The sequence below is a fragment of the Lampetra fluviatilis genome, chromosome 4, assembly GCF_964198595.1.
Source record: "Lampetra fluviatilis chromosome 4, kcLamFluv1.1, whole genome shotgun sequence".
Classification (NCBI taxonomy): Eukaryota; Metazoa; Chordata; class Hyperoartia; order Petromyzontiformes; family Petromyzontidae; genus Lampetra; species Lampetra fluviatilis.
In genome coordinates this window covers 30,526,890-30,547,145 of record NC_136278.1, presented here as the reverse complement: position 1 = coordinate 30,547,145, position 20,256 = coordinate 30,526,890, and the positions used below count along the sequence as shown (strand labels likewise).

General features: G+C 45.9%; 1 protein-coding gene across 1 annotated transcript; it reads left to right on the top strand.

The window, feature by feature from the left end:
* The first annotated feature begins 524 nt into the window (after positions 1-524).
* RIOK1 (RIO kinase 1) lies at positions 525-18,290 on the top strand. The gene is made up of 17 exons (XM_078855974.1): positions 525-693; positions 2,612-2,831; positions 3,718-3,805; positions 4,690-4,759; positions 5,210-5,252; positions 7,083-7,175; positions 8,297-8,409; positions 9,549-9,629; positions 10,860-10,946; positions 11,756-11,893; positions 13,632-13,735; positions 13,874-13,980; positions 14,461-14,526; positions 15,282-15,401; positions 16,592-16,645; positions 16,787-16,945; positions 17,806-18,290. Exons 1-17 carry the CDS (start codon positions 593-595, stop codon positions 17,911-17,913), a joined length of 1,752 nt encoding a protein of 583 aa, XP_078712100.1. The 5' UTR covers positions 525-592; the 3' UTR covers positions 17,914-18,290.
* Positions 18,291-20,256: the final 1,966 nt, after the last annotated feature.

Here is a 20,256-nt window from a genome sequence, read left to right as displayed (position 1 = left end):
TTCCGCCCTTCCTGTCTACGTAACCCAACGTATGGACAACCCGCGTTCAGCCCGTGGTGCAGCTGCTCCACTTTGTCAATGAGAGATGCAGTGATAGACATGCACTTAATCTCAACAGGGGTTTTGAGCTCGTGGATAAGTAACCAACCAAACAGAGTGTTCGTCACTGCGAGGCCTGCGGGCCACTGGCGGCCCCTGGTGGCCTTTAGTGCGGCCCCTGACGTGCGGCCCCCGACAATACACAACACGTGACACCCCCCCATCATCATCGTGCTGCTGTCAAACCCCCCAATGGTTTCACACGCGTAGCGGCCCTCGCTCTGATGATGCCTTATAGGCGAACGTGGGAGGGGGGGGGTGGAGGAGGGGGTGAGCGGGAGGGGGGCGGGGTGGAGGAGCGGGGGGGTGAGCGGGGTGGAGGAGGGGGTGGAGGAGGAGGAGGGGGTGGAGGAGGGGGAGGAGCGGGGGGGGTTGAGGGGTGGAGGAGAGAGTGGGGGGGGGGAGAGAGTGGGGGGGGTGGAGGAGGGGGCGGGGTTGAGGGGGTTGCTGCTGTTCTCACGTTCCGTGCTCCCACGTGGAGGTGGTGAAGGCGATGGAGCGGTCGTACGCGTCCCTCGCAATCGTTCCGGGGCAGTTCGACGACGCCGATGCCGACGACGCCGTCAACGGTGCCACGGACAAGCGCGAGAAGAGGTTCGATGAGAGAAGTGGGGGTGGTGGAGGGATTATAAAGAAGAGGGCCTACCACCCTCTCGTCCCGGTCACGATGCCTAGTGCTTGCCTTAGCAGCCCTGCCGGCGGAGGTGCCACTCGCTCGGCAGGGATGGAACGGTCGGGGGGGGGGGGGTGATGAGACCTCTGGGGCGATGCATTTACGTCGCTTTAAAACACTTTTAAAGAGTTGGAAACACGGGGACTGTTACGGGTTGTCGACATTGTTGAAAGTAAAAGTTTGTTGAAAAAGTGTGGTATTTATTAAATGAGAAGCGGCGGTGTTGTTTAAAGAGATGACGTTTAGTGGGTCGGTAGGGGGCGAAGCCTCACGCTTTGCAATTTAAGCGGACGTTCTAAATACTGTTACTCTACAATACAACTATGGTTTTGAGCCTAAGCATTATACAACTGTCTTCACTTATTCATAGTTCTTTTTTTAAATCCCACGTAAATTTGTAGGCTCCTACGATGATTGTCAGTCGAGGACAATTAATCAAAATCCGCTCCACTTTTCTATGCTCTCTAACCAACTCGCACTGACCAGCGTGGTGAAGTATGGTCAAATAACTCCCACGATCCGCACGGTGTGGGAACACCCTCATCCAGCAGTAGAGTGGCCGAAGGGCTTCGTGAAGTCGCCGTAATAATTCGTGAAGCCATGTAACGACTCAATGAAACTAAACTTTTAGTTTACTTCACCAGGTAAAGCCCCTGGCTACGAATGATGGCTCAACGAAGTGGCTTGTGTGGAAATCAAGGCCGTAGCCATGGAGTCAACATTGGGGGGGGACCAAATCTTCCAGGGGGTCTGGGCCCCCCCAGAAAAAAAATATAAATTTGAAAATATTTTCCTGCCTAAAATAGAAAAAATTTCACTAACACATCGGATGGAAATTTTTTTTACAATAATGTCTAATATTGTATTGTATTACATAGGATGTAATTAGTTTTTTTTACAATAATGTCTAATAGTGTATTGTATTACATTGCTCTGTTTTTTTACCTTTTCTTGTTTCATTGTATGTAATGGCAGAGATTAGGGATTAATAAAGTACAACCATAACCGCAATCATATAAACAGAAATATATTTAATATATTGGAGGGGGGGGGCATTTTAGCATATTTGAATAATGGGGGAAATTCATATATAGCAGCCAAATTATCTTAAGCGCGTGACGTCATGCAATGACATCAGGAATAATAGGATTTGGGCTTTAGGGTAACATTTCACGTTCAGATTGGTTTCAGTTATTTTTCCATTGAAAGTATGGTTGTTGGATTGCGATTTTGCTCGTGTAAACATACTGGCAGCACACCAGGCAAAGATGTGGAGCCATTACTCGGCCGCCACCGTTATTATGAAGGATGTGGTCTTGTGCTGCTGCGTTTTAGCCTCCTTAAAAGCGATGGGAAATGTTGGTTGCCATTTAGCTGGACATGATGTCGTACGCTTTCGATCCGCTCCCGTGGATACAAGGGTTGGTGGGGCTCGTAGGGAATTTTGAGACTGCAAAGTTTTCTGAGTTGCGAGCTCGTAAAGGTGTCAGTTTTGGTGCCAGATAAAAGGGTAAAAACCTATTACTATATCTTGCTACTGGAAAAGGAGGTCTCGTAATGTAAAATAAGTGAGTTCTTGAACTCGTCAGTGTGGACATTTAAGTATTATTTCCTCATTACAGCTGTCTTTTTTTTACGAGTACTCTGTTTTTCACTGCAAAATACTGGCAATAAGGATGTGTCCAAATATCTTAATGAAAAAATATTCTTTAAAAAGAGTTGAGGCTTTTCTGAGGATTTCCTGGTTCAAGTGGAAAGTTGTACCTTGGCTGACAGGTGTGATCACCAATGAATCTGAATTGGTCTGGCTTGCGTGTGCTGTGTTCCCTCTGCTTGCAGCACAAACGGCGGAATGCCTGGAATGGAGGGACTAGCTGGTGTGGTGGAAGCCCTACAGATCGGGCACTATGTGGAAACATTGGCGAGAGAAGCGGAGGAGGAAGCAGCTGAGGAGGAGGAGGAGGTCGACAGCGAGGAAGATGACGACGGCTGGGATTGGGACGATGCTTCAGATAATATCACCAAGCGCGTTAACATCTACCGGAGTAACAACCAGCAGGTGGAGCCCCTGTATTCATGAAATAATATCCAGCCATTCTCAATCCGTCAATATGTGAAGGCATGTCAAACCCACAGCATGTCTGTCATGGGTTTTTTTTGTTGTTAACATACTTCACCATGCTGGTATTGCGGGTTTGTGATTGGTATCTACCATTGGTGCAGATACCACTCCCCGCTGATGTCATCTGTGGCCGGGTATCAAACGCAGGTCACAGTATTGGTATCTGCTGCTCCACTTCTTCCCCTAGAGTGATAGTCCACCAAAACCACGCGGTGTGAAGTGGAGCAGCATTTCTCAAACTGTGGGTCACAGCACCTTTAGAGGTTCCTTTGTCGTTTGTTCTGGGGAGGTAATGTGGTCCAATAATAAAAAATGGAAGGCAGCTGTATTATTCTGTTTCATCTGCAACGATAGGTGATAAATTAATGTCTTGCTGGCTTCAGGCTTGAATCGGTCATGTTGCTTGGAATGATTGTGATCTTTTTCTTGTTAAGATCTTTGTTTATTCTCCTGCCTACCGGCTTTCCTTATTCATTCTACATGATGTGCATTTGCATAAATGGTATTCTATCCACTTTGATTCTCACCACGTGTTCAAATCATCGCAGCTCTTTGCTCCTGGATCTTCCCCAAAAACAGTCGTTTTCTGTCCGAGTCTTATCTTTCCACATCAATACACTCGGGGTTTTTTTCTAAGCCAGTTCATGTCCACTGTATTTTCCTCTCGTAAATATTTCTCCATGTTCCAACACTCCGACCCATACAGATGGAATGGCACAACCTGTATAATAGCCAAAATGTTAATAAAACAAGTGTTCATTGGGATTGTATTTGACTCTGTGCATGTGGTGCTTCAGTAACACCTCCTTTTTTTTCATTTTAGTGCAATCGGCAAACGGCGCCCAATGCATTGAAGATGTGTGCACCACAAGACAAGGCTTTGAGAAAGTTTGAAAATAAGATCTCTCTGGGTAGGTTTATCTGAGCTTTACAACAAAAATGTTGTCGTGTCCTCGAATGATGTTGACACCTTCATGATTCTTTTAACGTAGGTGTACACATACAGCCCTTTGACAGTCGACCGCTGGATGAGGTCTTGCCCACACTGGGTCGTGGGTGTTATTTGACCATACTTCACCACTGGTCAGCACTTGGTGAATGTGGGGAACATAGACATGGCAGCATAGTTGTACAGTACAACAATTAAATTGCTGCACTGCTCTCTGATGCCCACCATGTAACCCCGAAGACTATTAACGACCTGGATTTGCATGGTGGTCATACTTCCAAGCACGATCCAGGCTCAACTAATGAGATCGGGTTGGTGATTTGGTCATCGGCTTATCATACAGGACTGTAATGTATCTATTTTTAACTTCTTTCGCACCGTGCATAGCCAACCGTGCAAATCGGAGGTGTGGGGGAAGGACAACAAACTAAACACACAGCATTTGAGGAAATTAGTTTTCAATCTAGATTGAGTATTATGAGCAGAGGTGTTGTTGTTAGTGCATTATGCTATGAATCTATTATCCCATGTTCATTGCTCTTCCCCAGCTAATATCCTTGATGAGTGATGTATGAATCGATCCTGGTACCTCTCCCTCCAAAACCCGCACCGCCAATTAGCGCACTTGGCTACGTACGGTGCAAAAGAAGTTCAACATACATTCATCCACACCCACACTGGCCAATGTGGCAAAGTGTAGTAAATCGAATTCCATGACTAACACGGCATGGGTAGGCCTTCATCCAGCAGGGGATTGACATAAGGATGTACATGATAATTTTAATGATAATAGAACATTTTTACAACTTAAAATATTTAACGCTTGATCTTTTTCTTTTTTTTTAGAAAAGTTGAACTTTGCCGATTCTGTGATCAACAAAGTGACGGAGCGCTGCAGGCAGAAGGATGCTGAAATGTGAGTCGAGAATGTCTTGCCTGAAATTTTCTGGAGGTTAAAAATGACAATTGTTCATTCATGAAAACATCGTTTAAAACAAAATTGTAAAAAAAAACGATGTTGCTGAAATATTTTAAGTTGCCAATTAAAGGTGGAGCACATTCCACATCTGAAAGAAAGAAAATACAAAAAGTGTGCCATGTTGTGTGAAACAATGCATCATGATCTTCTGGTTTTTAAATAATATCCATACTACAATATCCATGAGGTAGCCAAGGGAAGTATTGTACCCGAGAGGATTACAACCATAGAGATGGAGTGATGAAATCGGCCTGTGTGCAGGTGTCAGGTAGATGATTATATTATAGATTAGTAAGAGATAGTTTTTGGAGACCCTCGTTTTGCAGTGGGTTTATCATGGGCGAAGGTGACGATGCAGACGTGTTATTTTGTGTTATTTCTTTTCAGGTACCGAGTTAAGGACAAGGCAGACAGGGCGACTGTGGAACAGGTGACATTTAGCATTGCGTATACAATATATGGAGCAAGCAAACGTGTCAGATAAACATTTTTATTCAACTCTGCTGAAGATGCGTTGCACAATAAAATGTAAAACAAAATGATTTATTTCACAAAACATTGCGCTAAATCCTTCAAGAATTTAAAATGATCCCATATATGTAGTAAAACCTATTTTATATATTTTATAATGAATTATTTTGTGGTTTTGATGACGTTTTGATTTGGAACTTACGCCAACCTGCCAACTAAAACATGGCAGATTTATCCACCATTTCTTGTCATTGTTCTTATATTCAGACGGGGCATTTCACAATAGACTTTGGATTTTTACATGTCAGCATGTGAGCATGCCCCATCATTAGTGATACGAAGTAGTGAGTATTCTGTCAAGTTTGGCTCGTTTAGCACATCATTTTGTCAACGCTGCTTACCATGCTTCCATCAATGGAACGGCGTGTTGCGAAAGCCAAGATCCTTATTTCGTGTAAATGATAGCAGACGCTTGGAACCGTGCACCGTTTGCTTGGACAGACATCTCAATCCACTCCACACAGGATGCTTGAACAATCCACAATGTGTCCACACTGAAAATAAATAAGCAGACAATCCACCGTTTCCCATGTCCCCGATGAACCCTACTGAATGAATACAGTAAGTTGTTTGCACATTCCTATCGGCCAACACGGCTTTCTGGGAGTGATTTTTTTTTCTCTTCTCAAACTTATTTTTTTACATTCGGTGTCTTCTCAACAGTCAGGCTTACTTAAACCAATGCTGGTGAACTGCCAGATGTCAATAGGCAAGGAACCCTCTATTAGATATGTGTCCTAGTTCAAAGCAGAATCATATATCGGTAGTCCTCTACTTACGACGGAGATGCGTTACGACGACCCCATCGCAAGTCGAAAATATCGTAAGTCGAAGATGGCCTAGCCTACCCAGGAGTCTTAAAGAATGGTGATAATTTAGCAAAACAGAGCAATTTACAGTACAGTACTGTATAAACTATATACTGTATGTATTAATTACAATACTGTATTGCACAGTAAAATGTAAAGTGAAAAAACAAGGAAAATTCTTAGCCTACCTATATGAACTGCGATTTAATAGAAGTTTTTTTCAGGAAACAATCCTATCTGCTATAAAAACTTTTAACATGCTTTGAACGTATCGTATCGTGGTAACCCTTAAATGAAATCGTTAAAGCTACGTATCATACATGCATCAAACGTATTGTAACGTATCATATTGTACTGTACTCACCAAAATTCGTACGCTGCTGCGTTTGCCTGCTGCGCGAAATTTAAAATATTTTTCAATTTTGTCGTATCGCCATGGTAAGATCGAAATATTGTAAGTCGGACCATCGTAACTCGGGGACTCTCTGTAGAACATAACACGATAATATGGTTTACGTGGAGTGATGGGGAAGAGGACGTATGTTGTCTGTATTTATTTTGTTATATTGCACACAGCGGCCCTCATGAGTATACGTATTTCAATAAACAACGATATACACAGTGCAGTCCTGCAGTCGCTTTGACGAACCTCGTGTGTTATTGAATAAGTTGACATTCCTGAACATGATGCTAAGCAAACAGGCTTTGTGTGACTTGCTACAAGTAAAATAAACACGTTTGAGGCCCATATTTGCTGTCTGCTTTGTTGTAAGCTAACTTGTTAGAGGTAGTAGGTTAAGCTGTCCAATTAATCTTTTGTGTGCGCTTTGACTGCGGGTTGTTATTTTGGATTAAAAAGCTCTTCCCGTCCACAACACCGGGGTTTTTGCTACATTTGTCGAGCTGGCTTTGTTTTGCAGGTGCTGGATCCGCGGACACGCATGATTCTATTCAAGTTGCTGAGCCGAGGGGTCATCACGGCGATCAATGGGTGCATCAGCACCGGCAAGGAGGTTTGACTTTAACGCGACCCATGCCTTAGTTCTATTCATCGTCGTCATTGTCAGCCGTGATCTGTCCATCGATGGGCAGAAGGCCTCTCCAGGCGGTTTCCATCTTTCATGCTCCTGCGATGTAACAATAATAATAATGTGTAACATTTTTAAAACTCTTTTGGGCAAGGTGCACAAATGTGCTGTCCATCGCAAAAAAAAAAAATCGTAGAACTGGGGGAGGAAAAACAAAGGAAACATATTGAAGCTAATTCGGATAACCGAAAGCAATAAAATATAAATGCATCGAGGCAGGGTTTAAACACAATCTGGCACCTGTGCACGAGCCAGTTTCATCGCTGCATCTTTGCGGTGGAGGCACTCTCTGGTGCGTTATCTCCTTTGGCTGACACTCCCATACTTAGTCTCTAACAACTTTAGCACGGTTGGCTACGTACGGTGCAAAAGAAGTGCAACACACATATATGCAACTGGCCATCATCCTTCATAGCAGTGTTGTTTTATGCCCAAGCCCCCTTTTCTTAAGAGTCAGTATGTTGTCTCAAAGTTGCACGTGTTCTCTAACCTGTGTATTTTTTTCTATTTCTCAGTGTAATTCCAAGTGTGCACCTAATCACGCTGCTTTGCTCATCTTTAAGCCTTTGTTACATTTTCTTAGTCACTGTCCATGTTTATGATTTGTACGTCATAGCAGACTACCTATACACAAATATGAAAAGTAGGAATAGGGTTTACCCTTTCTGCAATAAAACCGATGTTAATATATGGCAAGGAATCAAGCCTAAGCATGCTCTGATAACATACGCCTTGTCTTTCAAACTGATTGGCCGACACCAGAGACAGCCTTCTTTATGGCCTAGTCTCACCGGTGTTAGACCAGAGAACGCCAAAAGGCGAACATGCAAGTACCAGGGTATTTGGTCTACATGTGATCCATGTTGTTTTGTTGACACATGTGATCTGTGTTGTCTTGTTGTGGCATGCGATCTGTGTTTTGTTATTGCATGTGATCTGTGTTGTTTTGCCAGCGCTGAGATCATTTGCAGCAGGTTCCGAGTGTCTGCCCGTTGTCCTAAAGCAGGGAAAAGCTCTCCTGGTTGTTGGTTTGATTCTTTCCCCAGGCGAACGTTTACCACGCATCGCACGGAGCGAACGAGAACCGGGCCATTAAGATCTACAAAACGTCCATCCTCATCTTCAAGGACCGCGACAAATACGTCAGCGGCGAGTTCAGGTCCGGCAAAAAAACGCTCAGGAGTATCGCTTTGTGAAACTTTCAGATTTGCGAGGTGTGATAATGGGAGGCTCAATCCTGTGGTTGTCAATTGTACCTTTTGCTGTATAAATGACCATTTGAGTTCATTATAACTGTCAGATTTCCATCCTACACTTGTGATTGAGTCTTCAGTGTCTTATTATTTTTTAGAAAGCGTTGGACTTGGTTTTCTGCCACCTTTAGACAACACCAGACTGTCCCCCCCCCCAGTGATCATGGAGGACTTGTCCCACATAAAGCCCTCCTGAGACCCAAGGTGACAGCGGTAGTATTGATGATTCCTCAAGGATGAAACTGGTGTACACTGGTCTCATTGTTTCTCTTCTGCCTTAAATAATGTGGCCACAAACATTTGACTTTTGAGTCCGTGCTCGAGAACAAGGCTGTGTGCTCTGTACTTCCAGTACGGTGATGTGACGTGAAAAGCACAATGGGGGGACCGATCCTATGGTCATATTTGCACCTGTCGCTGTCTAGAAACCATGTTTTGTGTGTGTTATTACTATTGTTTATTTGCTCTTTGTAGCAAAGGTCAAGTCATAGTATTTCTATGCTAGCGGAACGTAGGGCGGTGCTGATTTCTGCTGGTGGCTCTTGAGCCCAATGATGGGAATGATTCTCTATCAAAGTCTTTTTTTTTTAATGGCGGGGAGTTGATCCAGAACGTTTGTATGATCACGGCAAGGTTGGTGAGTGAGTCAGTGGCCGGCTTCAGAGGTGTACTCTGGTGAATGTCTGAAATCTTTTCATGGCAAATGATCGATGCGAGTGGTGGTGGGGGCTATGCTTCCCCTAGGATGAAATAAATAAGCAGACAATCCGCCTCCACACGAGCAGTGTCTCATCAGCAGTCAGGCTCGCTTGAACTAATGTTTATCAAATGCCAGATGTGTATTCACAATGACCCTCTGTTAGTTATGGGTCTGCCTCGTATGAAATGACTGTTGACCTCCCACAACTGCTACTTATTTTATTGGCCGTGGACGGATGGTGGCCCCGAGTTGACACCTGACCAGAAATGATAACTCGCGAGCCCTCCTGATCGCCGGCGTGTCAAGATCTCCAACCACAATGACATTTTGACCCTGCCCTTGCAGATTCCGCCACGGATACTGCAAAGGAAATCCCCGGAAGATGGTGAGGACGTGGGCGGAGAAGGAAATGAGGAACTTAACAAGGTAAGCAAAACCCTCGCGTGCGTCCTGAAAGGTGAACACCTGCGTGATAATTTAACACGTAGGCTTTCGCGACCAATATTATTCATAATATAGGTTTTTGGGTCAGATCGCGTTATTTATAAATGTGTCGTAACCCTCCACCACCTGTCACGGCCAAACAGTAAAAAATGTGTCACGTTTTTCAAAGGACAAAATAATTCACTTCTTTAGCCCACCGGTGTGCTGAAGAGAGAAAATTTAAGACCGGAAGCAACAGGAGAGCTTCACCATTCTTGCCCAATGAAGCTGATTGCAATTATCAGCGAAACGTCGTACTCAAATTTCAAAATGCTGTTGATTCTCTCTTCAGCACAGGTGCCAGCTAAAGAAGTGAATTATTTTGTTCTTTGAAAAACGTGACACATTTTTTACTGTTTGGCCGTGTCGGGTGGTGGAGGGTTACGACACATTTATAAATAACGCGATCTGACCCAAAAACCTATATTATGACCTGCGCGCTTAACTCTCATCACGCCTGGAATCTTTTTTGACAGCTTTTTTTTCAAATACGGCTCATTGCACACACAGGATTTCGGTTTGGTTATCGCCATAATTTATATAGTTCCTAAAATATCTCCGAACGTACATCTTGCCCGAAGTACGTTTGGAGTAATTGTGGGTAAGTCTAAGAAGTAGGTGAAGGAATGGAGAAGTAAGGGAAAGAGAAGAAGTCACCGATGATGGTGTTAAAGCAAAATACATCGAGAAGAAATGGGCAGGAACGCGTCGTGAGAATAACTGATGAGAGACGATGGACAAAATTAACTTTGGAGTGGAGGTCGAGAGAAGGTAAAAGAAGAGGAAGACTGTGGAAGTGGTGGTGAAACAAAATCGCAGAGTTCAGAGGCCTCTGCTGCACAGTGACAAGGAGAAAAGGATTAATGGTAGAAAATGGTGGGGGGGGGGGAGATTTGCCCAGCAGTGGGAAGTTACAGGCCAACAACAGCCTTTCCGATTCGCACGGTCGGCTATGTAATGGTGCGAAAGAAGCTCAACATACATACATACATAGAGCATTTGATATTGCTAGCAACTTCCTGGTAGTGCATGTGGAGTCAACGTTGTGTTGATTTCACTGTGACTATGCTGAGTTTGGTGTGTCTGGTATATACTTTGTTTACCGTAACTGTGTCAAGTTTGCTGCGAACGTATTGAGTTCGCTGTGACTGCTTTGTGCTGTACAATCACTAGGTTGCACACGGCAGGAATCCCGTGTCCAGAACCGGTCATGCTTCGCAGCCACGTACTGGTCATGGGCTTCATCGGCAAGGGAGACATGTGAGTTGACAGCGTGGCAACTCTTGAGCATCGTGAAAAGCCATTGAAGCACTTTGCAGTTTCAAAGGGATGTTTGCACGCTTAATTATTAAACACAGAATTGTTGGTCAACAGTGGCAGTTACATTGTTGGCAATAGAGGGCAGTGCAGTTACGTCCATTGTTGTACTGTAATTCTATGTTCCTACGGTTGCTTCTCACCACCAACCCGCACAAAACGTTGGGGTGTGGCATGGCTATAAAACCCCCGTGATGTACATTGGGTGGTGAGGCCGTCGCCCAGTCGTCGATTGATGAAAGGCCGCACGTGTACATGGGCACTTCGTATCAGCTGATGAGCTGCATTAATAAGAAACAAGTAAAGGTGCAGCCCTGCATTTGGTTGCTCATGCCACTGCTGATGGAAGGGCCTCCACTTGTGGGCGTTCTTAGAAAAGCCCTCCAGAGAGGGTATTTTTGGCCTATTCTTCCACGTCCGGATAAATTGGCAGAGCTGTGAGTTACCCACGCTTTACCCCGCCGCACACGATCTGCCGATCGCCTAAGTGCAGTGTACCCATTTATAACGCTGGCTGGCCAAAGGTGGGAGGATTTAAGAAACTTGTCCATTGTTGAAACTGCCGCACGGGGTAGAATATCTGGATTGATATCGTCTAACATTTCTCCGTGTAGTCAAATTTCCACCCTGAGCTTCGCTCGTGTTACTTGTGAAAGTGGTTGCGCAAAGAGCTGCCGAGCGACACGCTTGCGTTGACGCCGTTCTTTGTACGTGCCCGTTGCGTGTGTACGTTGAATGTGCGCGCGGGACAGGCCGGCGCCGTTGCTGAAGAACGTGCAGCTGTCGGAAGGCAAGGCTCGCGAGCTCTACCTGCACCTCATCCAGCACATGCGCGCCATGTACCAGCGGGCGCGCCTGGTGCACGCCGACCTCAGCGAGTTCAACCTCCTGTACGTGTGTGTGTGCTTGTGCGTGTGTGTGTGTGTGCGCTTGTGCGTGTGTGTGTGTGCGCTTGTGCGTGTGTGTGTGCGCTTGTGCGTGTGTGTGTGCGCTTGTGCGTGTGTGTGTGCGTGTGTGTGTGTGCGCTTGTGCGTGTGTGTGTGTGTGCGCTTGTGCGTGTGTGTGCGCTTGTGCGTGTGTGTGCGTGTGTATGGGGAGCGGTAGTGTGGCGGTGAGCGCGCTGCGCTGCCAACATGACGACCCGGGTTCGATTGCCGTTCACGGCCAATACCATAGACGGTTATCTGAACTGATCCTGGTCCTGCCCTAGGTCGACTCGGCCTCAAATGAGTACCTGGTACGGTGTGCAAACATCAGTAGGGAGACAAAGGTGGCCGGGCGTGGCGCTGGCCTCGTGTGCCTTGCCAGCCTTCATAAGTGCTCACTAACAGCACTTGCTCCTACAGTCTGTTCCGGCTTTACCGGGGACCTTTGTCTTTGTAGAACTTCTTTGACACCGTACGTAGCCAACCATGGAGGTGTGTGCAGCATTACCTTTTGCCCTGCCCCCTGCCTCCACGCGCCAGTCGGTGTGGGACTGTTCCCGTTCTCGTTAGGCCTCGAATAAACCTAACTGTACATCGATTCATGAATAACATTTGTAACGTGCACGAATTAAACTTTTTGAATGACATTAAAATTAAAGAGAGCAAAAAAAAAAATCTTCTTATTCTGACAAGGTCGACGCCGATGTACGGCACACCGAGAGGGGAGAAGAGAGTGAATTCTAGACGACCGGAGCTGCGGCATATATGCGACGTTTGCCTTGTCTGGTTCGAGAGAGAGGGGCTTGACGAGGAGAGGAGGCCACTTGAGGTCTAAATACGCCGGTTGACCCAGCCGTGTGTGCTTTGTAACAGAAAACAGTGACTCTACAGGATGTGCTGTTCAACTGGAAGCCAGTTTGGAGGGTTGGGTTGCCGACGTTTCAAACGTACAGTTCCAAATGACCGTCTGATTGTAATTATTTTGCAATGAACGACGCCTTTATTTTGATACCAGTATAATCAAAGCATCGAACTCATCGCCCAGAAGGCGCCTGATCTCGTCAGACTCGGGAAACTAAGCAGGGGTTGAGCCTGGGATGTCAGTTGGATGGGTGACCAACGCTGCGTGCAACTGGCGTCGTAGGCTGCTGCGGCGATACCGCTGTCAGCGCCGCCGAGTAGTGCAGCAAAATCCATTCCAAATATATTGGTGTACTCCACTATGCTCCCCCTGTATTGCGAGGCTTTAACTTGGGGAGTTGTTGCCAAGTGTGGAGATATAAGCGAGCCTGAGGTGTACGATACAGTGTGCCACTGGTGACTTCAAGATGCCAGCAAGTTGCGCAGTTTAGCCTTTTGAAGGCTTCGTGTATTGCTTTAGCAGAACACTTCCACAAATCCTTAGAGGCGGGCCTTGTTGAGTTTAGAGCAAACTTATATCGCTGAATTCACCTTTTCCATGTTGTTTTGTTGGCCGGGAGTCAATGTCTGCTGAAGTGTTTTTCATTAGTTTATTTTTTAAATGTTCTTTTTTTTTCTTCTACAACCGCGCACAGACGCCAACTTGTCTTTGCGTCGCGTCGTTTGTGCGCCTACAGATACCATGAGGGAGAGGTGTACATAACCGTCGCGTCGTTTGTGCCCCTGCAGATACCATGAGGGAGAGGTGTACATAACCGTCGCGTTGTTTGTGCCCCTGCAGATACCATGAGGGAGAGGTGTACATAATCGACGTGTCCCAGTCGGTGGAGCACGACCACCCACACGCTCTCGAGTTCCTGCGGAAGGACTGCTCTAATGTGAATGGTGCGTTGGGCCGCAACACTTTTGTCATCTCCGTTTCTTTTCACTTCTCCTTAGAATTTGTCCTAACGCGTATAATTGCGGGGAAGGGCCCCCTTGTGCCTTTTGCATGTACATATTTCGAACAAATTCTTGTTTTAGATTTTTTCAAGAAGAATCACGTCCCGGTGATGACGGTGCGCGAGTTGTTTGACTTCATCACTGACCCCACCATCAACGACGACAACATCGACCAGTACCTGGACAAGGTGTGCGATGCGCTTCTTCACCATATTCAACTGTAAAGCCACTCGGGGTTTGTTTTTTGACCTTTGACTCTGTTAGGATTGGTGTGAAGAGAAACCGTGGTGGCGAGATGTTATCTCCCTCGCTAGGTACACAGGAAGTCGTGGGTTCAATCCTGACCATGGTGCCCGTATATTTGGAGTTTACATGGTTTCCCCACGGTCAACGTGGATTTTTCTCCGGGTCCTCCGGTTTTGCCCTCCACATTCGGAGAAACATGCGTGTAGATGATTTGGCTTGCATAAATTATTCCCACGTGATAAGCTACTTTGATGAGCCATCATGTGTGGGCATGTTTCCTCTGAAAAAGAGCTAAGTGGGCTTCATCTGGTGAATAAAATAGTTTAGTTTAAAGGATAGGGGAGACCGCGACTCGTGTTTTAAGATTTACGTGTCTCTCCCGAGTCACTGGAATAACGGCGGTTTTTGTTTTCTCCATGCAGGCTATGGAGGTAGCATCTGCACGGACAGGAGATGAGCGCTCCTGCCAAGACGAGGTGGATGAAGAGGTGAGTGAAGATGGAGGAGAGAGAGGACTTGCCCTGTAGTGGCTTAGGGGGACCGGTGGGGCAGGGTTGTGAATCGATTATTAGACAATCGTTTTGCGAATCGATTACGTATTCTAAAAGTCATGGGATCGCTTTTTTTTTTTATCCAGTCGAATTTTAGTAACGATTTAAACAGATTGGCGCACGCGAACGGCCAAATCTCACGGCGCGTTCGAATGCGATTGGTTAGCGGCGGCCGTCGTAAGGCACCGGCGGCGGGGGCTCACCAGTCACCGCCACGTGGCACGTTCCAACAGACACACAGATGCACACATCGGGGGCCAGATTATTCATGTTTATTGTTAGCCATTTTGGTATGTGCAACGTGGCCATGAATAGTCTGCCCAGCATTTGGGGTTTTACAAATGCAATGCAAAACAGTTTGGATTTATGTACAGTAGTGTTAAAATACAACTGTATCTCAAGACGCCGTGTATTTTTATATAAAAAAATAGAGCTTGCGCATCACAGGGATAAAAGCAAGGTATTTATTATATACTTTGAGCTACGATTGCATTGGCGCTATATTTGCAGGGATGGATGATAGGCCACAAAGTTGCAAAGCTTTTAAAAATATGCCTTACAGATTAAAAAAAATCCTCCGAATAGGGCTGTGCTGCATTTCGCCTTGTTTGAGTTTCCAGAATAAAAAAAATCGACCTTGCTTCTCACCCTGAAGTGTTGCAATGTCAGGCCGCGTTGTTGCCGTTGTGCAGGTGTTCAAAAAAGCCTACATCCCCCGCACGCTCACCGACGTGGTGGACTACGAGCGGGACTTTGACCAGATGATGCACGCCAAGGAGGAGGACGCGGCCTTCAGCGTGCAGCACGACAACGTGAGTCTCGCAATCCCCGCACGGCCCGAGACTAGCTCCTTAGCTTAAACTTCCCAGGGCGGTGATTAATAATAATTATAATCATCAATAATGGTACATTTAGCATTTGCGTCATTTTTACGGTGCAAGGCTGTCGCAAAGGAAGGCGCTCCTGTGTTTCACAGATGGGTATAGTTTGCCAGTAGGAGGCGATCTTGCTTTGCTGTTGTACCCAAGAAGTACATTTGCGGTGAATAATAAAAATAAAATTGGACCATGACTGCTGCACACTTGTGCGATCTTTAACGTCCATGGTAAAGCAGACGGCGTGTGTTCGTGGTTGGTGTGTTCGTGGTTGGTGTGTTCGTGGTTGGTGTGTTCGTGGTTGGTGTGTTCGTGGTTGGTGTGTTCGTGGTTGGTGTGTTCGTGGTTGGTGTGTTCGTGGTTGGCGCATTTCTGGTCGGGTAGGCCTGCAGTATTTTAACAATGGCAGCCGCAGTGCCCTAACCATGAACCTCTCCAACAATCGGCAAACGTGCCACTGCTCGGCAACATCACCGCTTATTATTTTTTTTATCAGCAAATTAAATGTCCCGTTGCACGATAATGTGATGCACAATAGAGTGGAGTCCTTTGTCGAACTTCACCACACTGATCAGTGGCGCGTTGATGAAGGTGGGGGAGGGAGGGACCCCAAGGCTCGGTTTAGATTTCACACGCCACCGATGTTAACTGTGACCAGGAATCAAACTCGCGTCACACCGGGTTCAAAGCGGAGTGCGCTAATCTTTGCGTGACCATTCCACCCCGATACAGTAAACCTGTGAGTGTGCGTTAAGTGAGTGACCTTTTTAACTGCAATAACCCGCAAACCAGTTATAAGTGTAACTTTTAATTGTCAGCCTTATTTCAATAACCTGTAAACTGATGTATGAAAGTATAAAAGTATAAGGGTAACTTAATTTAAACAATTATGTATGGCCCTTCACTGCTGGATTTGACAGGCTTTCACAACGCCCGTTTGTGCAGGTTGGTAAGGAGAGGCGAGTACTGGCCACTCGTATTAGCCGTGCATGGCCAGGGATTGAACTCGCATCGTGCAGGGTTCATAGTGCAGTGCACCACCGCTACACAAATAAAACACATCGACATGAAGCTCATTAAATGTGTACAGCCTCGTATGATGCTAACCCAAGTCGTTTTCGTTACAGATCTTATATCAGACCGTTACAGGCTTGAGGAAGGACCTCACAGGAGCTCAAACGGTGACGATTCAACTCGAACGCACATTCTTTCCCATTGAAGCGCGCGCAGCTGTTTAATGTTTTCATTTGCTGAAAATATGCGCCCCGGTGGACACCGCTTCGGCCGGTCGAGACGTGCTGCTGTGACGTGCGGCACCGCAGGTTCCCGCGTTGCTCGAGGAAGACACGGATTCCAGTTTGAGTAACGACAGCGACGACGACGGCGACGACGATGGCAGCGATGGCGTCGCTTCAAATGGCGACGGACCGGAGTTTGTCCATCCCAAGGACAGACCTCAAGAGTTGCCGGCGGATAAGAAGGTGGAGATGACGCTTCATGAAACGTTGTTGGCGTTAGCGCCGTTGTTAATTTTGTACTGCTGCGTCTGACAAGTGTTCGCATCGTTCGGTATGACGTCTGACACCCCCAACAACACACGGTACAAGCTGAAAACGCATCGGATATTCTGTTTAATTACATTTCATTCATATCATGATTAATACTTCGATGCCGATATCGTTTTTTTTTCCGTTGTATATGACCAAGATTGTATGGCAGAGTGAGAAAAGAAAAAAAAATAGGACTTGAATTTTTTTCCCAAAAGACATTCGTGAGAATGTGCTGATCCGGAGGATATTTGGGCACCATCGTGTGCTTGAGTAACAGTTTGCAAGCGCTTTTAAGTATGTTGGCTTTCAGCAGAAACGTTCCCAACGCCGTTTCGCTTGGGTCTTTGACGGGGGCGCGACAGCTGGAAACGCAGCCCCCCCCCCCCCCTCTTGTATTTGTCTTTCTCGGTTTGTTTAAAGTTCTCATTTATTTTTGTTGGCCGGTAACTAATGGATGCATAACAGACATGTGGCACGAGATTGTTATGATGTGTATTTACTCTAGCAATTGGGACGACGGGCGGGGGAGGGGGTTTATTTTCGAAATGGTAAAGCTGAGATGCTGTAATATCATTTACAGTGTGGTCCTGGCAGTGACATTAGGGTCACATTCCCTCACAGATATTCGATTAATGGTTGTGTGCGGAGTGACGTTGCAAAGTCAATAACCGGCGTTGGTCAAAATAACCTAAAACAGATGTCGACCATTTCAGGTCGTTTTTTTTGGGGGGGGGGGGGAAAGAAAACGGGGCCTCGTTTGCCTTGACGGGTTTGCGACTTCTCTCCGCCAGGAGCGAAAGAAAGAAGTGAAGGACGCGCAGAGAGAAAAGCGGAAGCAGAAGACGCCAAAGCATGTCAAGAAAAGGAGAGAGAGGCTCGGCAAGACAAAGAGCAAGTGATGATAAGAGATGCCGGCCGAGAGCGAGACTTGCTGCAACGCGCGTGCCTCCACGGTTTAAAAAAAATCAAGTTTCCGCGGACCGACGACACAAAACGCCCAGTGGATAATGTAACGAAAGTAATGTTTCTTTTTATGAGCTTCGTGTGTGGTTAAATGGGAAAATGCTGGTGGGTTTCTGCAGTCCCAAAGTGTAAAAGTTTTTTTTTTTAATTAGGAGCGTTACATTAATTTAAACACATTAAATGTATTTTTTCCAGCAAACATCAACAGAACACCGATATTGACGATCTGCCACTGGCTGCTTGAAATCCTGAGAAATTGCATAAAAACACCCGAACCTCTTCTGGTATTGATACTGTAAATAAATACTTTGAAGTACAACTGTGTGTCTTTGAATGTGGGATTTGTTGCATTTCATCGCGGTGCCGAGGCTATGTTTAACGTTACAGCATCGCGAACGATAAACAAGGAGTATTGAAAATAAGTACCGGATATTCACATTAACGTCGGTGTCCCGTAGAAGTTTGAATATAACAATTGGTTCTGATGGGGAAATTGCATGGAAGTGTAATGTTGAACAATTTACTGTTTAGTGAAGTGTAATGACATGCTGCCATCAATGGTACCAGTTTTATCTCCCTAGCGTGATAGTTGCGACCGTGGGAAAGCTTCCTAAATTCCTCCACCTCTCCGGCTAGCAGGTAGGTCCCACCTCTTCCAAGGCATCTGGTCGGTGTGGAAGTGTAGCCCAAAATACCCTCCTGAGGGGCTTTCTTGAGCCACCTCTAGCGGAGGTGGCGTGGCCGATACATTGCAGAGCAGCGCCTTAAACTGATGGTAATTGAACCGCAAAATGCGTCGGCAAAACAAGTAACGCGCAGCTATTGCGAAGGTTTCTCCATTAAACCGATCCTCCGCATGCATCTTTGCAACTTGGCTCCACGCATCTTCACCTTGTATAAATTTGACCGTCCGCCTTAAAATGTATTCTCTTTCACAGGTTTCGGTGAAGCGGGTTTGAGAAAAAAAAAATGCCGTGATATGTTGAACCCACAGATCCATTGCCCGTACAGAAGACCGTAATGATACCCTCTTGGGCTTGTGCTTCCAGGCCTGTCCTGGTCCATTCACTCCATTCAGCACCATCTCAATGCCTACGTTGTTCTATGTATCCATCATTATTGCTGTTAAATATACCAGATGGTTGGTTTTATTTGGTCAAGGACAAAGGCATGTTTGTATTCTTTGTGTGTGGCTTTTCAAGGGTTAAATTTCGACACTGTTTATTTTATGTCATTAACAACTATAGTGTGCATTTCCCAAACGACCAATGGTTATTAATGGGATTTGTCTTGTTAATGTTACTTTGCGTGTACATCTACGGGACAGCCCTTTTGGCAATCCACTGCTGGATGGGGGCCTTCCAACTCCGTGCGAGTCGTGGGGGCTATTTGACCATACTTCATGCTGGTCACCGCGGGTGGGTTGGCGACGGAAGGGAGCATAGGAGTACAATGCAACGATGATTTGTCTCTGCATTATGTATGTTGGGCATCTTTCGCACCGTACCTAGCCAACCGTGCGAATCGGAGTTGCGAGGGAAGGACAATAGCCTGTAACACCTGTGCCATGTATGGTGGTCACCCCATCCAAAGCACTGTGCAGGCTGAACTCTGCTGAGATTCCCAGACTGGACGACATTGTCCACACTCAAGGGTGATGTAGTCAATAGGCGTATTGTTGAACGTTGTTAATCGTAGCACCAATTGAGACGAGGCTCAAAAGAAAGCCGTCTGGTGTGGACCAATCAGTTTCATGGACAATGCCAATATATTATCAGTGTTTTTTGTTTGCATTTTGACCACCATTATTGTGGTTAATGCACACATGATTCCTCGTAAAAAAAGGTTTCAGTTTTGTTGCCAGAAAAAAAGGGGAAAAACCCTATTATATCGTTGTTACTCGTGGCCTATTTTATTTTATGCCATACTCATGAATGTGACTCAAGGACCAGGTTTTGACCGAACGAAAAAACCCATCTGACAGGCGAATGTTGGGCCACGGGTGACCTCTCGACTGGAAAGTAAAGTGCTTTGTGAACATTGCATATTGGTGACGCAGTCGGCAGTCCGGACACTACTCTTTGGTTTTTTCGGTAAAGTCACGTAGGTAAAAAATCTAATAAAGTAAATGAAAACAACTAAATTAAATCACGACGTTTCGGGCGCAACACAAGCACCCTTCAGGTGGGAACAGCCTAGCGAAAGCACACCCGCTGCGTTGTCCCCACCTGAAGGAGGGACGCTTGTGTTATGCCCGAAACGTGATTTAATTTAGTTTT